This window comes from Engystomops pustulosus, chromosome 1 (genome assembly GCF_040894005.1).
Source record: "Engystomops pustulosus chromosome 1, aEngPut4.maternal, whole genome shotgun sequence".
NCBI classification, from domain to species: Eukaryota; Metazoa; Chordata; class Amphibia; order Anura; family Leptodactylidae; genus Engystomops; species Engystomops pustulosus.
Genome location: NC_092411.1, coordinates 196,851,926 through 196,876,944, shown reverse-complemented (window position 1 = coordinate 196,876,944; position 25,019 = coordinate 196,851,926). Strand labels below are relative to the sequence as shown.

At 39.6% G+C, this 25,019-nt stretch overlaps 1 protein-coding gene across 6 annotated transcripts in view; it reads left to right on the top strand.

Moving 5' to 3' along the window:
• The window catches only part of RASSF6 (Ras association domain family member 6), an 83,859-nt gene that overhangs the window by 34,325 nt on the left and 24,515 nt on the right, over nt 1-25,019 (top strand). For 4 of the 6 annotated variants that reach the window (XR_011848975.1, XR_011848976.1, XR_011848978.1 and 1 more), the window contains 5 exons: nt 4,445-4,537; nt 14,063-14,141; nt 16,789-16,937; nt 21,800-21,897; nt 22,948-23,141. Coding sequence is in view for 1 of the 6 variants with exons in the window: in XM_072117581.1 (XP_071973682.1) it covers nt 4,473-4,537; nt 14,063-14,141; nt 16,789-16,937; nt 21,800-21,897; nt 22,948-23,141 (585 nt within the window). In the remaining 5 variants the exon portion in view is untranslated. Of the gene's footprint in view, nt 1-3; nt 24-4,444; nt 4,538-5,621; nt 5,654-14,062; nt 14,142-16,788; nt 16,938-21,799; nt 21,898-22,947; nt 23,142-25,019 lie in introns of those variants that run through there. The other 2 variants (XR_011848977.1, XR_011848979.1) reach the window with 2 other exon arrangements.

Below are 25,019 nucleotides of genomic sequence, written 5' to 3'. Positions count from 1 at the left end.
ATAATGACGTTATGTAATGAAATGTAAAATGACTGTATTTGATTGTAATTTGTTGTTGCCATGTATATACACTGATATCCGGTAAAGGTTACTGCACATTCATGTTTTCTTTTTATCTTTAACTCAAAAGAGTTAATGCCATTTATGGATAAACAGTTGTAAAGGATATATGTAAATAGCTGGTCTAGCTATATCTTAGTTATTATGGTTTCATGAACATGTTATCTTGTCATTGTACATCAGTATCAATATTTTGTATAACATGTTGTTTTTTATGTTAGACTTGTAATAATACAGACAAATGCTAGGCCCAGTTTACCCTACATTTTGGCTATCAACTTCCATCACAAAATTTATCATATTAATAGAATTTTAATGGCTTCAGTTAGTGTAGGTTTGTAGCACTTACTTTAGGCTTCCGTTATTTGAGTAGAAAATCAGAGGAAAACTGCAGAACAATTTTTACTGATTTAGGCAGTGAGTAACAATCGTATGCTTCTGAACAACAATTGTCTATATTGGTAAATAGTATTATTCTGCCAATGGAGTTGGATAATTTATCAGAAATGGTTTAACCTTCCCAGAAACAGTGCTAAATGACACTTTTAATGGGGCTGTCCAGGAATTCTTTTGATGGTCTAGAGGATAGGCAAATAATATCAGATCAGTGAGAATATTACACCTAGCACTTTCGCCAATAAAATGTTTAGGCCATTATAATCACAGAGCAAGAAGTTTTTAAAATTTGGCTCTCTGCCTTTCTTAGTGGCTAGAAGTCATATTTCCAACACACATTCACGTGAATAGGAGCTGTGGCTCTAGTTACATGTTCTGGTAATTGCACTGAGCCTACAACCAACTGCTTCTGGTTCCATGCTCTGTGTTTTTGAAAAACATTTTAGCAGTGATAACACAGGAATTCTTATTTTAATTATTGATTGTTTCCTTTTTAATAATTTAAAACATGAAAGATATACAATCAAACAGTCTAAAGGCCAGAAAATAAATATATCCTAATGAGTTTGATCAGTTTGTGTTTTGCAAATTTCTGATGAAAGAGAAACAGTAATTCACACATGAATGAATTAACAGTAACAGTAACTAACAGTAATTTCCCCTGGGTTTTATATGTCATTGGCCCATGTTTATAAAATGCTCTGTGCCAGTTTTCTGGTGCAGTTTGCACATAAATAGATGTATGTTGCCATGTGTCGCAGCTGCACTGTGTCCGCCCCAACACAATCTAAGTGTACCAGAAAAAATGGTGCACTATAGGAGCGGTCTTTAATAATCTGGTGTACTCTGCATTTTAGTGAGGCAAACTGCACTACCTGCAGTTTTCCTCTCTATTGATAAATGTGAGGCATTGCCAGTAATCAGGCATTTATGGTTCATTTATGAATTCTTTTGTTTTATTTGCCTTGATGTCTTTTTAGTTTTCATTTATTCTTTTTAATCATCTTTCAGAGGCCAGCTCAACGTGAACATGTTCAGTTTGTGGAAACAGACATGTATAATGGTCCTACTGGATGGGAGTCCTTGCATCATGCATAAATATGATGACAGGACCGTCTGCTGGCTAAACTGCAGCACTGGTACTGTAAGCCTGGGAGTCCTTTCTGTTTGATACAAGGATTCCCATCCTGTTCAATATTTTCAGTCCATAGTTTCATTGAATGCTCGGTTAACATACACATAATTTGTGTAGAACCAGCAACCAGGACCATTTCCATAGTCTGAACACGTTCGTGTGGAGAAAAATATATTTTGTATGTATAAAGGAATATTCCTGTTAATCTGGCATAGTATACAGGGAGCACAAATGTAAGGAATATATAAATACAATATATAAAAAGGCTCCTAAAAATATGGTTAACCGCAAACTTCAACTTTATTTATTTATAATAAAAATTACTTTTCACCAAGCTGTATAGGTGTATAATAAAATGGTATATTAAAACACCAGCCAGAGAGTCCCAATAATGTGCCCTCCTAAACTCACAATGGGGCACATTTACTAAGGGTCCGAACAGTGCATTTATGACGGGTTTCCCGACTTTTTACCGTTTTGCCCTGAAGTGCCCCGGGTTTTTGGTGCACACGATCGGATTGTGGCACATTGGCGCCGGCTTTCATACCACACAAATCGGGGGGCGTGGACGTCGGACAACAGATTCGGACAAACTGCGGAAATTAAAAACGAAATTGTGTCACAAGATCAGCACTCACATACACCAGGAAGAAGAAGGGTGAACTCTGGCGGACCTCAGCGGGGAAGCGACATATGCAGGAAATTGGACGTACAATCTTAGTAATTGGGTTTTTATTGCACTTTGTATACACCATAGTCACTTAAAAAGTAATTTTTATTGAAATAAATAAAAGTTACAGTTTACAATGGTAAAGGGGTTCTCTTTGGACCTCAGGCTCTTTTAGTATATTGTACTTAAAGGCTGCAGCTAATTAAACATGTCATTAAGTATTGAGTTTATAAATAGATAGAGATAAATATGGTAATTGGGAACTATTGGAAGCACTTCTGAAAAAATGTCTGTTCAGTCAGTTAGTAATATGTTTAGAATTTCCCATTAAAAAAAGAAACCGGTTCTAACTAATAAAGAAGCATTCTTGACACACATATTTTCCACATGATTCTGTCATCATATCAACATTATGACATTCGGCCATTAGGTCACCACTAACAAAAGAAACATGTGGAGGAGCCCCTATGACATTTCTTCTGCAAATTGTTCACTCAAGGGCATGGCCTTTTAGAAGAAACTCAAAAGGACGACTTCAACACGTCTTCATTTACTTTAATGGTGCTGTACTGCAGGGGCCACCTGGTCATGAGTGGTGCTGTGTTAGAGAAGATCTGGTTTTTAGGCATCATCATAATCAGACTGATTACTGAATAATTTACCAAATTTATTGTGAAAAACCAATGCTTATACATGCAAAAATCATAAACAGAATAGTAACATAAATAGAAAAGTTGTATATCCAATTGTAAAATAGGAAAAGGGGTTGCGAAGCTTCATAACATGAGCTTTAGATTTGTAGTGGTTCAGTGATCAAATTATGGTTCTATTCAATGATATATAACTATAACCTATGATGACAAGACAATCTCCTTAATTCAATAGTTTCATGATAAAAAAAAAAAACAAACACACTATACCTAGATATCAGTATTAAACCTCACGGAAGCAGCAGAGCATTAGTGAGCTAATTAGTCTGTACTATGTTACAGACATATTCCCACAGTTACCCAAGAAGAAAAAAATAATGCCACCATATAAGAAATGGCTCTGTTATTTTCAATGGCTGCTTTATTAAAGCACCAAAGATCTGGGAGCTTGCATGAAGTCAACATTATGGGGCAGATTTACTTACCCGATACATTCGCGATCCAGCGGCGCGTTCTCTGCGCTGGATTCGGGTCTTCCGGCGATTCACTAAGGCAGTTCCTCCGACGTCCACCAGGTGTCGCTGCTGCGCTGAATGCACTGGAGTTCACCAAGCGGGGCCGAGTGAAGGTAAGCGCATGTCCCGCGACCCTTTTTTTAAATAAAATGCAGCGGTTTTTCCGAATCCATCAGGTTTACGTTCGGCCACACCCCCGATTTCCGTTGGGTGCGTGCCGGCGCTGATGCGCCACAATCCAATCGCGTGCGCCAAAATCCCGGGGCAATTCAGGAAAAATCGGCGCAAATCGGAAATATTCGGGTTACGCGTCGGGAAAACTCGAATCGGGCCCTTAGTAAATGACCCCCTATATGCTCATTTGAATCTGCTTTTTACACATGTCAATGCAAATTCCATAGGGAGAAACAGTCAGTACAGAGATTACTCCTCCCAATGGCCATGTGTGCTTTATACAGGCCACAAACCGGGTTTTGGCCTGTTGGATAAGTTCTCCTTGCACCTCCCTCCTCCATAGGGTGCTAGGCGGACATTCACCGATATGGGAGGGAATACTATCTGGCCTATACCTTGCAGCATGGCCATGGTGTGGCATGGTCACAAGTCATATAAAATATGTGACTGGTGTAATGCAAGTCATTGCTAGATCTGCACTAGTTGTAGTTTGTGCATATACAGCCTGCCTGAGGCCTCAGGGTAATGTTCACACAAGGAGGAAAATATCTGTGTCAAATCAGATTTCTTCTGAAGATATGCCATGTTGCTTTTTTCTTATTCGAGCAGAAAAAAATCTGCAATACGCATCGGTTAAAATCAACAGAAAGTAGATTTTGAAGGGGACTTTCCACCCATATGAACATATCCTTTTACAGTTTACTAATTGTCAACAGCACATCCTGGCACATCTCTGTGTTAGAGTGAAACACCATTAAAAAGTTTTAAACCACATTAAAATGTAGAAACTGATTAGCTTGATTACATTCTACAATTACATGTTCTACTTTTCTCTTATTTTTAGGTGTGTAGCTGACTTGGAGTAAGGAAGCATGGCCAAAAAACTTGGCATGGAGTCTCCTTTAGCATTAATTAAAGACTCAAAACATATTACTAGGTGAGTTTTGTACTGGTGAATGATACATATAAAATATTCTTAATTTTATTTCTGCTGTAGAATTTGCAGAAATTGAACTACCCCGTATATACTCGAGTATAAGTTGACCCAAGTATAAGCCGAGACCCCTAATTTTACCACCAAAAACTGTGAAAACCTATTGTAGTATACATCCAGCCCAGCTTGCCCCCAGCAGTATACAGCCAGCCCAGCTTGCCCCCAGCAGTATACAGCCAGCCCAGCCTGCCCCCAGTAGTATACAGCCAGCCCAGCCTGCCCCCAGTAGTATACAGCTTGCCCCCAGTAGTATACAGCTTGCCCCCAGTAGTATACAGCCTGCCTCCAGTAGTATACAGCCTGCCCCCAGTAGTATACAGCCTGCCCCCAGTAGTATACAGCTTGCCCCCAGTAGAATACAGCCTGCCCCATGTAGTATACAGCGTGCCCCCAGTAGTATACAGCTTGCCCCCAGGATTAAAAAAAAACAACTTATATACTCACCCTCCGGTGGCCCTGATGTGCAGCTCTGCTTCCCCGATGTCCGTGCGGTTCGTCTTCAGGCTTCCACGCCCGTCTTCTTTCTTCTGCTGGGCGCCGCCATCTCTCTCCCCCAGCCAGCAGTGCTGCACATCGGGGCCACCGGAGGGTGAGTATGTAAGTTTATTATTTTTTAAGTATTTTTAAGTATTTTTTACTCTTTACACTTAAGTATATTGACTCCTGTATAAGCCGAGGGGACGGTTGTCACATTTTTTGTGCTGAAAAACTCTGCTTATACATGAGTATATACGGTAATAAACCACTACCAGTATGTTGCCAAGCAGCTGAACACCTTCCAGATTGTGTTTCTTTCATGGCCCAGTATGATGGCCTGATCCAGAAAGTCTACTTTGAAGTTAGTTGTAAATTGGTTGTACAAAGTCATGGAGGCGTAGATTTTAAAACTGAAGTCAAGCTCACTCTTCTCAAAAAGCCCCCTTGTCATTTATCATCCTGCATCCAGAGACATCACGAGGCAGATCTTCTGAAGTCCGATGCACAATGTCAATCACAGAGAAGTCTGATGCACAATGTCAATCACACAGGAGTCCGATGCACAATGTCAATCACAGAGGAGTAAGCATTTAGACTTGACTTCAGTGTTAAACTCTCCTTCTCCTTGACTTTATACAACTAATTTACATCTCACTTTAAAGTTAATTTTCTGTATGATGCAATCACACTGGACCATGAAAGAAACAAAAACTAGAAGGTGTTATGCTGTTTGACAATATACTAGGCGTGGCTTATTAGGCCAATTGCAGATGACAGGTTTCCTTTAAAGGAAATTTGTCACAGCAACAATGCCCCCCTATTTAATCACTTATTTCAATGTTGCCATCTGAACACTTTTTGAACATGTTATTCTCACACCACTATGTACAGTAATAACTTCTTAATTATCACCTAAACATTTTCTGCCCTGTATAATAATTCCTATGGGTCCGATCCACTACTTTACTCTGAGGTGAGTATGTATGTTTGTATGGTGTGTATTCATTAGATGGCAGTCTAAGCACTCCTCTTTGCTTCTACAGAGAGCCGTCCCTTCACTCCTCCTCATTGATATTTCCACACTGGCCCTGTCAGCGAGTCTCCTGGGTAGGGTAAGGAGGCAGCAGTGGGTGTGCCAGGATAGCTGGGGGACAACTCAGCCAGAAATATTGTATTATCACTGTGCTAATCTTCATATTTGTCTAAGGTTGAATAAAGGCAATTTTTGAAGCAAAATGGGAATGGAGAAAAAATGTGAAGTGTGTAGTTTAACAATTAAATACAAAAACTGTTTTGTAGTTAAGCATTTTTAGGGTTTGGTTGCCATAGAAACATTTGCTGCAATAACATGTAGGGTAGAGGGCAGCAGTTCTAAGGCTCCTTTCGTTCTCTAATGGATGAGATTGTAGAGTTTGTCCTCCTAAAGAAAAACAGAAACGCCTCCATACTTTGAAGTTGCAGAACTGTGCAAAATTTGCAGTACAAAGGCACAATGATAAATAATTACACAATGGCAATGGAAAGGGGAACAAAATGGATCTGAGTAATGAAAAACAGGACCTTTAGCTACTTAACATTAGCAAATTGTACCGCAAGGGGCACATATACTTACCTGTCCAACGAAGTTCACTGGAAGCGCATTGTCCGACGATAATGCACTCCGCGATTCACTAAGATCATTTGCCCGATGTCGTGCATGTGTCACTTCCCCGCTCAGGTCCAACAGAGTTCACCTTCTTCATGGTGTATGTAAGTGCATTGTGTTGCGACACAATTTGAAAGTTAAATCCCGTGCTCAGTCCGAATCAGTTGGATCGTCCGACAGCCCCCCCCCCCAATTTGTGTCGCATGGAAACTGGCGCAGCTGCGCCAAAAAACGATCACATGCAACACAATCCCAGCGCAGACACCTGTTAAATATCTGTCTACGCCATGCATTCCCCGAAAAAGACGAAAAGTCTGGCAAAAGTGCGATCCGCGACCCTTAGTAAATCAGCCCCAAAGTGCGTTGTGCGGCTATAATGCACTGTACAGCGATTGTCTAAGATCGAGCGCCCGAAATCATGCATGTGTTGCTTCCCAGCTCATGTCTGACAGAGTTCACCATCTTTTTATTAGCATTATTAGCATTCAGAGAGCTTCACCAGAGGTCACAGTGGGCAGAGGGGTCCGTATTTAACTAGGGTCCGTCTTTAAGTAGGAGACTGCCTGTATAAAAACACTCTGCTAGAAACCTCTAATTTAATGGACTTTCAAGCCAAAACCAATGTTGCCCATATGGTATTTCCATTATGTCATTCCATTTATCATTTGCTTAGCTGTTTCTCAGCATTTATTTTGCTGTTTATAACTCTGTACAGAATGAAATGATTTATTGGTATCATTGTGGATCTTGCTCGGTTGACATTCTACACTTCAGTCTATGAATACGAATTATGTAACACCAATTACAGGTATTAAATCTTCCCGTGTTGAAAAGTGCATGGATTGTACAACACAGGCACTTAGAGAGCAACTCTGCTTCCACACTGTATGTTTATGGTTTGGAGAACAGAGATGGAAAGGATAATCACAGTGTAGCATAGACATGTGCTAAGGCAGTGGTGGCGAACCTATGGCACGGGTGCCAGAGGCGGCACTCGGAGCCCTTTCTGTGGGCACCCGGGCCATTGCCCCAGCACACCAGACAGGACTCAAAGAATCTGCGTGGAGTTCCAAGCAACTTAAAAGATGCTGCTTTCAGTCATATTTTAAACTGATACTTACTTGGGACTGTAGGAAGAGGGAGAATGTGTTGACAGGCCTAATTATCTCTGAAGGACTTCCTACTGGCCCCATGATTCTCTGTGTACAGAGGGACACTGGAAAGAAGCTACAATGATGCAGATTTTTCCTTCTCCTTTCTACTGTGGTGGTGTCCTCAAGAGGCCAATATGATTGAACATTGTTGAAAAACAGGGAGCAATAAAATACTGCTCTAATTTGGGTTGGCACCTCGCGAGAAGTGAAGGGGATTTGGGTTTGCAGTTTGGGCACTCGGTCGCTAAAAGGTTCGCCTTCACTGTGCTAAGGCATCATGGAATTGATGGTAGAACACAAGAGAAATCTCATAATCCAAACGGGGTTTTTGTTTAATCTGAGAAAAGACAGTTTGAAGAGTGCAGAAAATATATGAGGTGTAGATCGTGGTATACAGTAATTGGTGGGTTCAGGGATGGAAAACTATGTTTCCACTTAATATGTTTTTCCATCGCCTTACCTTTATACTGTATTGAGTTGTGCTTACTTAAACACGCAGGGGATGACTTTGTTTGCTATCTAGGAACCATGCACTGTTTACGGAGACTGGGACTATCATAGACAATCTAGCTGTTCCTGTCATTGGTTCAATTAATAGTGATTCCCTAGTATAGAAAAAGTAATAGTGTCCACAGAAAATTCATACAACAGTTACTTCATTTACACCACACACTGGATTACAATAACAAATAATGGGGCACATTGACTTACCCAGTCCTGTCGCGATCCCCGATCCGGACTTTCCGACGAGGATGAAGTCCGGCGCGATTCACCAAGATCGTGTGCCCCATGTCCTGCATGTGTCTCTTCCCTGCTGAGGTCCGCCGGGGTTCACCTTCGTCTTCCCGGTGTATGCGAGTGTGACACAATTTGAGTTTTAAAGATTTGTGTCTCCAAAATGCGATCACGTGCGCCAAAAACCCCTGTTAAATGCTGCACAAAGACGGAAATGCAGTGCGTGGACTCTTGGTAAATGTGCCCCAATGTCATTATAGAAACTATCATCATTGCAAACTAGATCAATCCTAAAAGCCATCTTTTAAAAGATTATTATTTCAATTATTACAAAAAGTTAGTTGGTTCCAAGATTTTGCTACTGTTGGACTCTATCTCTTTATTGTAGTGAGACCTATTATAGATAATACAAAGGGCTATTTACAATGCAAAGATGTTGCCATGGATTGTGCTTTGCATATGATCCTGGTTGCTAGTTATGAACACAAAGGATTTTGCAGGGCATGTCTTTGAATCTCATTTGGGTGTGGAATAATGTAAATAACGCAGGCTAAAGATTATCAAATAAGCAGAATGATTGTGGTTTATTTGTAGTGTAACACATTCTATTTATTCTTGTGTACACATCCCATACACTTTAGCCCCTTAAGGACGTAGCCATTTTATAGCTTAAGGCTCAGTCCCATTTTTTGTATGGTTATAACTTTTTAACACTGTTACCTAGCAAAGCGATTCTGAGATTGTTTTTCCCCACATGTTGTACTTCATTTTAGTGGTAAATTTTGGCTGATAAGTTTTGCGTTTATTTACAAAAAAAAAGAAAAAATGATGGTCAAATTTTGACAGCTATACATTTATTTAGCCCTAAAATTTACACATATCCAAAATATAAAAAGAGAAAACCCATCTCACAATTTGTGGCCGTTACTTGTTTTATGGGTGCACAGCGAGGCGGAGGGGGGAAGGAGCTCCCTGCAGCTGACAGGATTTTAGTTTTCCCATTGGTCCCTTTTGTAGCCTATAAAATGTTCTCTTTTTTCGTTATTGGGCCCATGTGATGGCACTTTTTTGCGGGATGAGAGGGTAGGAGTAGAAAAGTATCAATTCTGTACTGGATTTTTCACTTTTTTTTTAGTGTTATCTTTATTCTATGGGTCAATACAATTACGGGGATACCAGACATGAATATTTTTTCTTCCATTTTACTAAATTTGTCAAATAAAACCCTGATGTGGGAAAAATCTATCATTTTTGCATTGCCTTCTTCCAAGTGGCATAACATTTTTAATTTTTTGGCTATGGAGCTGGTTGATGGCTTGTTTTTTGTTGGACATGTTGTACTTTGCAACAGCATCATTCTGGAGTACATATGTTTTTTTGATCACGTTTTATTGCATTTTTTGTGGTATTGTATAGGTAAAAATCATAATTTTTGGTGAGTTTTTAACAGTTTTTTTAACGGCATTCATCATGCGGGTTCAATAATTATTCACTTTTATTCTACACGTTGTTACAGACGTGGTGATACTATATATTTGGGGTTTGTTTTATGATTTAGACTTTTTTTTGCATTATATGTCTCTTTATATGTTATGGGGCTTATGGGCATTTTTATCGATTAATTACCTTATTTTTTAATGGATAACATTTTTTTTTACTTTTTTACTATTTTCACCATGGGACATGAACAAGCAATCATCTGATGTACATGCATAGGCTGACACTGTGCCTTTAAGATTACGTAACAGACACCATCTTTCAGGCAGTGCCTACAGGCAGCTCTGGGATCCTGATCAGACCCCAGAGCTGCCATTTCAATGATCGGTGCCCCCGTTCGTGGGGGAAAGACCCCCCCAAGACAGGTTAAATGCCACAGTTGCACTGACCAAGGCATTCAACGGGTAAAACTATTAGTTACAGTCGGCACCGTGTGTATGTCTATGCTGGTTCTGCTCAGATCTTGAGCTGAACTGGCTTCAGCTCTGAGTCCGATGTATATCAGACGCTGAGCGCTAAGTCACTGCGCTAAGGGCTTAAAGAGGACCTGTCATCCTGAAAAACGGCACTAGGAGCTGCTTACTAAAGTAAGCAGCTCCTAGTGCTATAACAAATGCAGCAATGTTACACTTTTAGTGTTATTGGAAACCTCTGATAACGATAATTAACACTGCTGCGCTGTACATAGACCGGCAGTAACTGTGGCATGTCATTCGGCCGTCACCGTCCCTAAGCTTGCCACCTCATGAATACGCCAGACTGCTTTGAGAGCGATCCGGCGTTTCCAGTGTACAGCGCAGCAATGTTGTGTTAGTTAGCGTTATCAGAGGTTTCTGATAATGCTAACATTGTAACACTGCTGCATTTGTTTTAGCATTAGGAGCTGCTTACTTCAGTAAGCAGCTCCTAGTGCAGTTTTTCAGGGTGACAGGTTTATTTTAAGACAGACTGTGCTTTGTCATCCTGGTGTGCTGTGCTACATTAAAACCCAAAAGAAAGATAGCGGATCCTCATAGCAGAGTCAAATCCCAAATAGTACACAATAAAGTCATTGAAATTACGTGACAGAAAAGATTTAGCTGTGTACAGTACAGACCAAAAGTTTGGACACACCTTCTCATTCAAAGAGTTTTCTGTATTTTCATGACTATAAAAATTGTAGATTCACACTGAAGGCATCAAAACTATGAATTAACACATTTTGATTGATATACTTAACAAAAAAGTATGAAACAACTGAAAATATGTCTTATATTCTAGGTTCTTCAAAGTAGCCACCTTTTGTTTTGATTACTGCTTAGCAGACACTTGGCATTCTCTTGATGTTTTTCAAGAGGTAGTCACCTCAAATGGTCTTCCAACAATTTTGAAGGAGTTCCCAGAGATGCTTAGCACTAGTTGGCCATTTTGCCTTCACTATGCGGTCCACCTCACTCCAAACCATCTTGATTGGGTTCCGTTTTTTTTTCTGTGGAAGCCAGGTCATCTGGAGTAGCACGCATTCACTCTCCTTCTTGGTCAAATAGCCCTTACACAGCTTGTAGGTGTGTTTGGGGCCATTGTCCTGTTGAAAAATAGATGATGGTCCAACTAAATGCAAACTAGATGGAACAGCATGCCGCTGCATGTATACCTTCAATTTTGAACACTCACACCATCACCCCTCCTCCTCCAATTTCACGGTGGGAAACAGGCATGTAGAGTCAATTCGTTCACCTTTTCTGACTAAAAAATAGGGAAAGCAATGATTTCTTAAAGCAGGGGTAGGGAACCTATGGCTCGGGAGCCAGATATAGCTCTTTTGTTGGCTGCATCTGGCTCTCAGACATATCTTTAATAAATAGTGATGGCTGCTTTGTGTCTCTTAAACTGATCACTGGACGCAGGCAGTGATGTTACCGCTGCCTATGTCCTCTGTACGACCCAGGCGCTATCGCCTGAGCCTGGGTCAAAGGGAAGAGCGTGGGAGCGATGAGGAGCTGGCTGCTGATAGTTCTGGTAAGTAAATATTCTTTTTTTTTTTTTTGCTGGGCCTACCTATCTACTGGAAGGAATGTGCTGTGGCTACTTATCTACTTGTATAACATGGACTAAATAGCGGGGATGTGCATGAAAACTGGCCACAAGAAATAAATATCAAATGTGCATCTATAAATTCCTTACTTTATTGTAATATAATAGCACTAACATAAAACATTTAAAAACATATGGCCACAAGTGCCATAATACAATTCATAAATGCGTACAATACATGCAATATGCTGACAACCCCCAATAGGTCCGGTATGGACTAACTCTGGTGTACAATTCCTGATCTGCTGGGACTAGTTGTGTATGCAATGCAGATTAATCCAACAAGTAAAGTGGCAAGTGCCTGTACTTGTTGGATTAATCTGCATTGCATACACAACTAGTCCCAGCAGATCAGGAATTGTAGATCCACACCAGAGTTAGTCCATACCGAAACAGAGAAGCTGTTGTGTATGTGCACAGTGTGATTTTAAGAGGACCTTTCACCACTTCACACATGTGAAGATTCATAAACCATTCTGTGGGGACATCTACTCAGATTCAGGGGCACTTTGAATTTTCTTTCTAGACACCACACTTGCAGAGATATCAGTATTAGTATCTGATCATTATAGTCTGTGTTCTGGCTGGAGCTGGAGGAGGAGGTGTAACTCCAGTTGTAGCAGTCATCCGACCCGACACTAAAGAATAGAGGATGTCCACCATTATATACATATTTTGGTGCACACTGTACAGCATAATATGTTTATGATATGTATGTAATGTATACATTCTGCATATGTGCATATGTATCTGTGATGTATATATGCTGTATGAGTATATGGTATATGGTGTGTCATTCTTACACAAACATTTATACCCTTTACAGACATTTATACACTCTTACACAAATGCGCACACATATGGAGCATATTCACATTACTTATACACACAGTGCCATATACAGACGTATAGCATATATAAATTGTTTTCATGATGTTTACATAGCATGTGTGTTAACATTTAATGGTGTTTGCATTGCATGTGTTTTTACACTGCATTTGCGTTTCCATTGTGTTAGCTTCCCGTTCGCATCTTTATAAACACTATGTAAACGTAATGTTAACTGAATATTACCACAATGTTAACACAATACACAGCACCTAGAACGGCATAGAGAGATTACACACTGTCTGTCTGTCAGAATATTAGCATAACATGTGCCTCCAGCCTCAGCTCCTCCTCTCAGACAAAACACAGATTACTGGGACTGATATCTTCACAACCGTGGGGGCTACAAAGAAAATTCAATGTGCCCCGTAATCTGTGTTCCAGTCCCTACAGGATGATATGTTAATCCCCACACGTGCGAGGGGGTGAAAGGTCCTCTTTAATTATGCCCATCACACTGTCCACTGCTGCTCCTGAGTACTCTCTGCTCTGTCAGCTTGGCACACAGAACACAGCCAGGAGCTGGAAGCTTGCACTGAAGAAGAGCAGGAGATAGACGCCCGCCATGAGAGCCTAAGGAACTGTAGGTAGGTAACTGGATAGGTAAGTATAGAATCCTGTAGGCAGCAACCATGTTCCATAGAAGTAGCCACCTAGGCAACCTGCATGTTCTATAGCAGTAGCCACCTAGGCAACTTAGAGTCTAGTGGTTATTACAAGATTTATCAGTTATATACTGCTGTACTGCTGTTATGGTGAGCATTTTAGATGGTGCCAAAGAAGATTATTTCAGCACTTTGTTTGTAAATACTTGTAAGTGTCCTAAATATCAGAATAATGTCACAAGTTGAAGACCACTGAGTCATTCAGTGATCCTTGAGTTGAGAAACCCCTCTAACAACAAGGACCAAAAGATTCAAAAGGGCACGTCAACCCAACTCATGTGACCCAGAGTCATGTTATCCCATAAAAACATTGTCATTTTCTCATGTATTTCAGAGGTCAGCTGGATTCACTTCTGAAGTCATACAACTGTTATTTCAAGGACAAAAAGAACCTACAAATAACACATCACCAGGTATGTGAATAGAGCTCAGTTATAGATAGTTGCAGAATATGTAGTGATTTGTACCCATATTTTTAATATTGTGATAGAAATAACTTGCCATAAAGATATAGTAATATACAGTACATCACTAAAGTGTGTAATTTGTAGTGCCTGCAATATGCGGTGATGTTGGCAACCAGATTAACACCTTTCAGATCAAGTTTCTTTCATGGTGCAGCAGAGAATTTAGAACTGAAGTCAAGATTCTGTATCCAGGTACATTATAACTGGCTCTCCAGAGGTTGGGTGCATAATGACTTCATTGCTGAGTTTTCTGTCTTATGCTGATAGTGGTTTATTATGTCAATTTCTGTTGACAGGTTTCATTTGAATGTACCCATTTCTGTATTTTGTGTTCTCATGTGTTTATCACATTTTTTTCAACAATACACATGTTTTAGGATAGTCTAAAAATCTTAACCTGCACATGCAACACGGCAGTATTGTACAGTGTTAAGGGATGTAAGGAAAGAGTTTACAGGCTGACACATTGCACTTCATTATAGTTGAAGAGTTTGAATGATATGTTTTGCGTTTATTTATGAAAAAAATGTATGTTTGGCAAAAATTTGATCTGACTTTCGAAATTCAAAATTTTCTCCTTTTCCGGCACATTGTAATAACACCAATATAACTTGATAGCTAACATTTAGAGAATGTCTGCTTTATTTTGGAATGGTATTTATGCGTCTTCTCATTTTTGTAGGATGCAAGGAGGCTTAGAACTTTAGCTGTTATTTTTTAAATTTTCGCATAACTTTAGTATTTTTCTGTTGACAGCTGCTTGAGGGCTTATTTATTGAGGAACAATGTTTCCAGAGGTACTATTTTGGTACAAATAACATTAAACTAGAGACCTAGGGTAAGGGCAATAACACTTGTACAGAGCAATACAGTGTAAATGTATACTTGGAAGAGTTATGGGGGAGTAAAGGGGGCTAGGGAAAGATAATGATAACCAAAGGAATAAGGATGGGGAAACAATATAAAGTTTATGTACACTAATTCCAAAAACCTCATGAATAAGATAGAGAAACTGGAAGTCCTAATGTTGGAGGGCAAATATGATATTGTGGAAATCAGTGAAACATGGATGGAGAATAGCTTTGACTGGGCAATTAATATAGAAGGTTACAGTCTATGGATGGTTTTAGAAAAGATTGTATGAATAAAAAAGGGGTAGGGGTTTGTTTATAATCTTGAAATCTCATTAAAATGTACAAGTATGTATATGGTCAGTGCAGAGATCTTTCCATAGATCTTTGTATACCTAGGCATGTGACCAGGACAAGGGGGCATCCTCTACGCCTAGAGGAGAGGTGGTTCTATTATCGCCATAGACAGGAATCCTCTACTGTAAGAGCATGGCTTTCTTGAGACCATAAATATCACAGGTTATGGGGGAAAAACATTTGTTTAATTTTATAGGATGGACTTGACCTGCATCTTTCTCCAACCTTATATACTATGATAATTATGATGACTTATAGGGGACCAGTCACCATATATCTTCCTTAGTTGATTCTTGAATTCCATTCAGTGTAATTGTACTGAAGTATCCATTTCCTAGGGTGCTTTGTTGTGCTGCTCTTTCATTATTATTGGTAGATTTTTCTAAAATACCAATAGTGATTTAGTTCTCTTTGTCAAATAAGCATTCTCTTAGTAATAAGCAGTCAAGTTATTCAGAAATACAACTCTGCCTGGATGTTGTCGCAGTTCTTCTCCTATTACCCACCACACTGCTCTAGCTACCAATAAACACACTGGAACACATTTACTTACATTCTCGCTGTAGTTCACCGAAAGTGCATTGTCCGACGATAATGCACTGTGCAGCGATTCACTAAGATCGCCTGCCCAATATCCTGCATGTGTCGCTTTCCCGCTCAGGTCTGACAAAGTTCAACATCTTTTTAGTGGTGTTTTTAAGTCCTTGGGCTTGCAACACAATTTGCAAGTTAAATCCCGGGCTCAGTCCAAATCAGTCGGATTGTCCGATGGCACTAGATTGCGTGCACCAAAATCCAAGAGCAGATACTTGTTAAATACCTGTACAAGCCGTGTAACCCTGAAAAAAGCACACAGACGCACAGTCTGAAAGTGAGCAGCGCGACCCCCAAGTAAATGAGACCTATAAGATCTGCTGCATTCTGCTGCCAGCCTTTTTGCAGCATTTGTGGGTTATAAAGGGCAGCTCTACCCACAGGAATATATCAGAGTAGTTTGCTGGTGTGCTGTACTGGAACAACAAAGTCCTAAGTAAAGATGCTACTGTCGAGTTGTTCCATTGGGAAAACCTGAACATGTCAGCTGAGCTGACACACCTTTACGATAATAGTAGCATATATACTGCATATATACATCACAGTATATGTTATATACATATTATGCTGGACATGTGCAGTACAATATAGATATAATGTTGCCCATCCTCCATTCTTTATTGTGTCAGGTCGTTTATTGTGTCAGGCGCCTGACACTGCGGGCCCCGTGGCGGCTGCTATGGCTGCTACCTCTGTAGTTACGCCTTGGTAGCAGTAATAATAATTTTAATAATAAGTGCAAATTACTGTGTATGGACCTGCTTAATATAAAGCACTATCCTTTACTGTAGGATGCCAAAGGACACATTGTTTTATCTGGACTTATTGAGATTTTCTGGGGAGTTCAACGTCCCATTAGATTTCAAATGCAAGATGAAAAGTGTGTTTCTTCAGAATCTATCCAACTTCCAGAAGTTATTGGATCAAGTATAACAAAGAGGTAAGCTTTAAAATAATCAAAGAAATAAAACAAGCTTTGCTTTATACCTTTGGTTTATTTATCCATTATGTATTTCTAACCTGAATACTTTTTACATGCTAATCTGTGTTGTGGATGCTAAATATTTACCCAATATACAGATGCATAAAAAACTTTGGTGAAATAAAATTTAAATATCCATAAAAACAAAGAGCAGCCTCAGGTAGGGTATGAAGGTCTGCTGTAATTTGAAAGATGAGGTTCTCATTTTAAATACGATACCAAAAGCTTCACTTAGATGCTGTAGAGTTTAGGACACAGGTGTCTGAAGTGACGCTCGCTCACCAGACACTGACTTCTTACAGACAAAAATTGACGGTTTTAAACTCATTTGCATATCTAACATAAAAGTTCAATTGTTAGAAAGGATGTTAGTTTTAACAAATGATCTAGGACTAGAGGATCTCCATAACCTCATATAAATGCATCAATGAATAGTGTTCAACAATTTAGACCATAGACAAAGTTATCTTCTTTAAACAAATGCTTCATTTACTTCAATATTATTACATATGCAATATTTGCAGTTCAGTTGCAAAAGTCTTCATAATTTTGTGCAAAACAGTAATAATGGCTTGTTTGTGTGATATTATATTAAAGGATGTTACTATAAAATATATTTCTTACTCGCATATTCAGTGTAGATAAATCAATCTAGTATAGACACTCACTCGATCTTCAGACCTCGGGCAGAGACACATAGACCGCCATGGACAACAGTATGAGCATCATGACGTAACGTTTCCTCATTTCGGGGGAAACGCCCCCTTCCTCAGACATGCTACGTCATGTCCCTTTTAACATCTATCTATCTATCTAAAAAGTAGAAGATCCAGAGCAGCACAACTAGCGGTGGGTGCAGAAGCCGGGGTCTCTAATTGGCCAGGGTCTCCAATATAGGTTCAGTGAAGAGGCAGCACTCCTTGTAGTGGTGAAAGGGGTGAAGCTTTATTCTATAAAAAGCGACGTTTCGGTGTGTCGTTACACCTTTATCAAGCATAGTGTGAGTAACAAACAGCCAACTATTTAAGGACCAACAGACCTGCTGATTGGTCAATGGTAAGTGACAATAATTCAGTGTACTTCATACAGAAAAGTGACAAACAAGTAATAACATTATTCATATACATGTTATAAAGTGACCAGTAGTGCCAATATATTATTATGAAGTGTGCCATCATCATAAAGTGACATAGTGCAAAAGTAAACACAGTAAAACACGCCCATCAGTTTGTAGACCTCCTCCACGTCTCCTCCTACTCATTCATGAAAAGCAAATTGTTTCTGCTTGGCCACCTGTTGTATCACACCGTGTTCAGTGCCAAACAGGAAGTGTATACTTTGACCTCCAGGAAACCGGAAGTGAGGTAATCGGCTTGGATAGTGCATGTGTATTGGAGGTATAGAGTTGATGGCGGCCATCTTGGATAAGGGCAGCCCTCTTCTCATTAGACCAACACCAATATGACAAGAGGTAAGTATTAAAATACCATTATTTTTAGCGCACGTTATGTGGATCAGCACATATTGTTCGTCCCCAGTATGCAGAGGACACACTCGTGCCAAGTACCTCCCTAGTGCCGCAGGATCCATCGGACGACAGAACTGAAGCAAGATGGGGATATAGTACCATTGTCCCGAACGTGTAATCGCCAATTGGGATGACAATCCCACCTCATAGAGTCGTGGATGAAGGTCTGGGGAGTTGTTAGAGGGTTATGCTGGGCCAATCGAATTTGAATGGGAGACGTGGGAAAAACAGTCCATCCGATGGGGGTTTTCAATATATGTCTTGAATTCTTTTTGCATCAGTGAGCACTATCAAGCCAGCCGATAAGGGCGGGGCTATCGTCATCATGGACACCTCAGCATATATTAATGAAATCCGTTGACAATTAAATGACACTTCTGTCTACAAGCTTCTTCCAGGTGACCCCAAATTTGACATTGCACGAAAATAAAACTCCATCTAGACAGAGCATTATCAGAAGGCATTATTACAGAAAACATGCACAAGTACCTAACTGTTCCATACCCGATCACACCGGTGATATATATCCTTCCAAAAATTCACAAGAGTCTCCAAGATCCCCCCGGCAGGCCTATTGTGTCTGGCCGCGATTCTGTTTTTTCACATATTGCAATTTTTCTCGATGTTGTCCTGAGAGACTTTGTAATGAAAAGCAAATCATATATTCGTGACACATCGGATTTTCTTAACAAATTACAAAACATTAACTTGTCCCAACATAACCAACTCTTGTTGGTTTCATTCGACGTGGTGTCTTGGCATACCTCCATTGACCACATCAGAGGGTTGAAAGCTGTAGAAAAATGTCTACATAACACTTCTTACTCACCGTCAACTATCATGTTCATTTTGGATATGTTACACCTGATTCTGTATAACAATTACTTTTTATTTGGTAACGAATTTTATACACAATTGAGGGGTGTAGCTATGGGGGCAAATATGGCTCCCAGTTACGCCAATATCATGATGTCGTCACTTGAGGAGGACTTTGTCTCTGTGTCCCACCACTTCCAACATGTTGTGGAGTGTTGGCGATACATAGATGACATCTTCCTCTTGTGGACTGGGACTATTGATGAACTTACCCTGTTTCACAATTACCTGAACTCCATAGATGAAGATATCAAATTTACAGTGGTGTACTCAGAAAATTCGATTCAGTTCCTAGATGTTACAGTATCTTGTGCAGAACATGCATTATACACAGACCTATTTGTCAAACCTACAGATAGGAATACCCTACTAAAATATGACAGTGCACACCCAAGAAGCATGTTAAAATCGTTACCTCTAAGTCAATTTCTTCGGGTAAAAAGAATTTCCAGTGACGACAATAAGTGTATGTCCAACATGGAGAAAATGTCGAAAAAATTCTTGGAAAGGGGTTACCCTAAAAAAAATTATTGACAAAAATAGGAATCTTGCCAACACTTACAATAGGAAGGATTTACTTAGACCTAAAAATAAAAGGCACAACTCCAGTCGAATTCCATTTATTTCCACCTTTTCCGATAAAAGTGACCGAATATCTTACATAATAAAAAAACACTGAAATACACTAGCGAAGGAATCCACCGGTGTGCCTGAATTCCGTAATCCCCCCCTCTTCTCATACAGGCGGGCCAAGAATATTGGTGACCATATTGTGAGGTCAGATGTGGGACCATTAAGATCGTCTATACAAACGGGTCTCATGGGAATTACACGCACAGGGAGTTTCCCATGCAGATCATGCATTAATTGCTCACTGATGCAAAAAGGCGAGTCTTTTATACATGAAGGAGTTTCTTACAAAATCCGACATTATTTAACGTGTACTAGTGACCATGTAATTTACATGTTGATATGTCCATGTGGACTAAAATACATTGGTGAAACCACAAAAAACGAATTCAAGGTCAGGAGTCAGGATTACACAGCATAAATATACGATACGCAAAAGGAGACGGGATCTTCCCGTCAGTCGACAGTTTTTTGAAAAAGGACATAACGATTCACAATTGCGCTTTATCCTCATTGACCACATTCCTCCACTAAGAAGGGGTGGTGACAGGGCACAACTTCTAAGAAAATGTGAATTAAAATGGATCCATCGATTAAAGACACTCCATCCATATGGTTTGAATATTGAATTTAATCTAAATAGCATAATCTAACACAGGAGCAGACATGATGGAGTGTTGGTACCTTGGACTGAATGTATTCTTTGTCCCTACCATCTCTTGTATTATGTAACACTAGATTGTTCTTTAAATCCAACTAATACCTATGTCTTTATATCTACAGAGTTCAAGAGATATATTGAAAACTCCCATTGGATGGACCATTTTTCCCACGTCTCCCATTCAAATTCGATTGGCCCGGCATAACCCTCTAACAACTCCCCAAACCTTCATCCACGACTCTATGAGGTGGGATTGTCATCCCAATTGGCGATTACACGTTCGGGACAATGGTACTATATCCCCATCTTGCTTCAGGTCTGTCGTCCGATGGATCCTGCAGCACTAGGGAGGTACTTGGCACGAGTGAGTCCTCTGCATACTGGGGACGAACAATATGTGCTGATCCACATAACGTGCGCTAAAAATAATGGTATTTTAATACTTACCTCTTGTCATATTGGTGTTGGTGTAATGAGAAGAGGGCTACCCTTATCCAAGATGGCCACCATCAACTCCATACCTCCAATACACATGTACTATCCAAGCCGATTACCTCACTTCCGGTTTCCTGGAGGTCAAAGTATACACTTCCTGTTTGGCACTGAACACGGTGTGATACAACAGGTGGCCAAGCAGAAACTATTTGCTTTTCATGAATGAGACGTGGAGGAGGTCTACAAACCCATGGGCGTGTTTTACTGTGTTTACTTTTGCACTACGTCACTTTATGATGATGGCACACTCCATAATAATATATTGGCACTACTGGTCACTTTATAACATGTATATGAATAATGTTATTACTTGTTTGTCACTTTTCTGTATGATGTACACTGAATTATTGTCACTTACCATTGACCAATCAGCTTGACCAATGCTTGATAAAGGTGTAACGGTGCACCGAAACGTCGCTTTTTATTGAATAAAGCTTCACCCCTTTCACCACTACAAGGAGTGCTGCCTCTTCACTGAACCTATCTATCTATCTATCTATCTATCTATCTATCTATCTATCTGTCTATCTATCTATCTATCTATCTTTGAATGGTTGCTATACCGGCAATAACCCTAATAGATGTGTTATAATCATCATGGCATAACTGTATGTTATTTATCTTTTCTAGTGGAATGATGCGTTGGGGTGAATTTGATGACCTTTATAACATTGCTGAAATAGATGAGCCTATAATGAATTCAGATTATGAGTTGGACTCAAAAGATGGTAATACAGATTTTACTTTTAAAGGTTATAATAAAAGTATCGAGTGCTTGCTGCAATGTCTGGCCTGAATGCTCAAAAACTGGGACTAAACTGACATGCTGGATACTGCAGCTAGCACATAATGCGAATGTGATGTAAGCATCAAACTTGCTTGTGGGCAAGAAGCTTTAAGGTTTGAGGAATTAAGGTCCCTTCCATACTTGCCTTTTTCACGTGCGTGTTCTGCGTGTGTTTTGACGCGTAGAACTTGCATTGCACTCTGACCCATTGTAATCAATGGGCTTTTTCAGACTTGCATTTTTTTTCAGGCGCACACATGCGTTTTTTTTAACACACGTTTAAGTCTCAGCATGCTCTACTTTTGCAAGACACGCGCATGAAAAACGCACCATACAAGTCTACGGAGACGCATCAAAAACGCATTGCACGCTGAGACACATGCAAGTGCAATGCAAGTGCAATGCGTTTTCACACATTTTTCAAACTAATTGAACTCTGATGCAAAATGTCAGTTTTTCACTGACCAAACCCTGATCACAACCTGATGAGACTCTGACGTGATCTGCAACGCAAGTGTGGAAGGGGCCTAACACAGAAATAATATTGGTAAATTGTTTAACTTTTCATCATATAAAAAATATCAATTATTTATTGTGGATAACCTATTTTAGGTTGAAATTATTTAGTATTGGTTTGTGATGTTATATAGGTGCAATAGTTTTAGTTCCATAAAGGAATTTATTGAAGAGTTTATGGCAAGTTTGCAGATGTAAGGATTTAAAGGTAGGATTTTATGACACAGGTTTTTTTATATTATTATTTTAATTATACTTTATACTACTTTTGTTTTCAAACGCTAAATTCTACTATGTGTTTCTGTGTAAAAAAAAGAAAAACAAAAATTAAACATACAATAAACAAAGCATCAAATGCAAATTTTATATACAGTTCCATAACAGATAACATACAATGTACATTAATCTACATATCTATGGTTAACTATTGCTATGTTTTACTTCTTTCAATGTTATATTTTTTTGCAATCCTCAGACTATTCAAAATATGACTATGACACAAGTACTTTGAGAAGTAATCTCAATGATCACGCGCCTGATTCCCCATCTTTGTATAGAACAATGAGTGATGCTGCTTTAGTGAAAAAAAGGATTCGAACTAACACTCCAGACAGAACTCATTTACAACAGCATCGGTTTTCTATTAATGGACATTTCTACAACTTTAAAGTAAGTAAAGTATGCTAGCATTACATATATACATTAAAGGAAACCTGTAACCAACATTTATACCACTGAACTATTTGCCTCCTCAGGTAGGGTATGAAATATCCTTTTTAGCATTCCCTCTTTTCTGTTCAATAAAAGTTTAAAACAACAAATATAACTTGTACAGCCATACATTGTATACATACTAGCTTACCAGCCTGTAGGTCGCCAAAACATAGTAATGTCACATCAATAAGACTGAAGCAAGTATTGGCATACATAGAGATGCAGTGACAACCAAATGAAACATTTACCTAACTCTAAATCACCAACACATAACCCTATATAAACCTATTATGTACCACAAGGACCCAAGAAGAAGAATGCATTCTACAGACACAATGGAAGACACAAATGGGCCTGCCAAAACACTAGAAACAAAAGGAAGAAACAAAAGGAATTGTAAAGCGCAACAGAATTTAGATATTTAGATATCTAGGTAGTCATGAGCAGAGATTAAGACAGCAAGATGGCAAGATGTGGCCCCACTCAAGTAAGAACTTGTCAACCCTAGTACTATATCTTGAGATCTAATGGTCAATCATACGATCCATGACCCTCATCTCCTCCATTTGCATTATATTATTAACAGCCTCCACTCATTGGGTCCTTGTGGGGCCTACAGAGGACTTCCATAGTCTAGGAATAACCTGACGCATTCCTGAAAGGCAGTGTCCCGAAAAGCCAATCGTGATGGAAAACATGGAGCCAGGGAGCATACAGAGCAAAGCAATCTTCCCTCTTTTATGTTAAGACCGTCCATTTTACCAATAAATACAATTGCCTCCAAAATTATATGCAAATGAGCTAAAAATGGTCATGAAGTCCATGAAGTAGCTGCAGTTTCTTCTTCTTAATCTGGTTTCAGTAGTGAGCTAATGTTATTGATACACAGGAGAAGAAAGTCGTTGTAGGGGAGAAACACATATTTTTTTTTGGATTGAAGACTTTAGATGCAATTTGGGACTAATGCCCTTTTTTTTCCAGCTCCGACTATTTAAAGTTTTACACCTGTGTACACACTACTGCACGACAAAAGGAAATTGGTCAGGCGTAGTGTACATTTGTAATATAGACGTACTAGTGTGACATCTCCTGGTAATAATTTGAATTGCATACTCTGTTGACAGTCCAATCATATCTACTATGTGACTTTTTAGAACACTACTAAATGTTTTTAGTCTAAATGTTTTAGTCCAAAAACTTTATTGAGTTTTGCATAATTGTATTGTCAGTTGCTAGAAAAAGTTGAACATAAGCTAGAAACCACTATGATTAGAGAATAACTACATTTTAAGGCAATTTAAATTTAATAATGATAAACTTAACTATATTTTCTTTTCACCGCTACAGTATGGCAGTATATGTGGATTTTACTCCCCATGCATTACAATGTGCAATTAGCACATTGTAATGCATGGGTTAAAAGGAAGTAGCCTTGGGTGTTCGGAACACCCGAGGTTACCATGGCGACGGATCGCCGCTCCCCGTGACGTCATCGGGGAGCAGCGATCCACAACAAGATGGCGGCGCCCATGCGACGCCATCTCTTTGAAGCCGCCGGCAGCATTGCCGGCGGCGATCACGGAGAAAACACCCGCGATCGGTGCTAGCACCGATCGCGGGTGTTACCGGTAAGCCTTTGCTGCAATATGCAGCAAAGACTTACTGGCTATGGAGAGGGCTCGGCCCGCGAGCCCTCCCCATGCACCGGGACCCGGCGCGCGCCGTACTAGTACGGCGCGCGTCGGGAAGGGGTTAAAGAAAATACTTCCCTCTTTTCCTGCAGTGAGAAGTTTATATAAAAAACTTTTCAGCTCTGTACATAGTAGCCAGAAG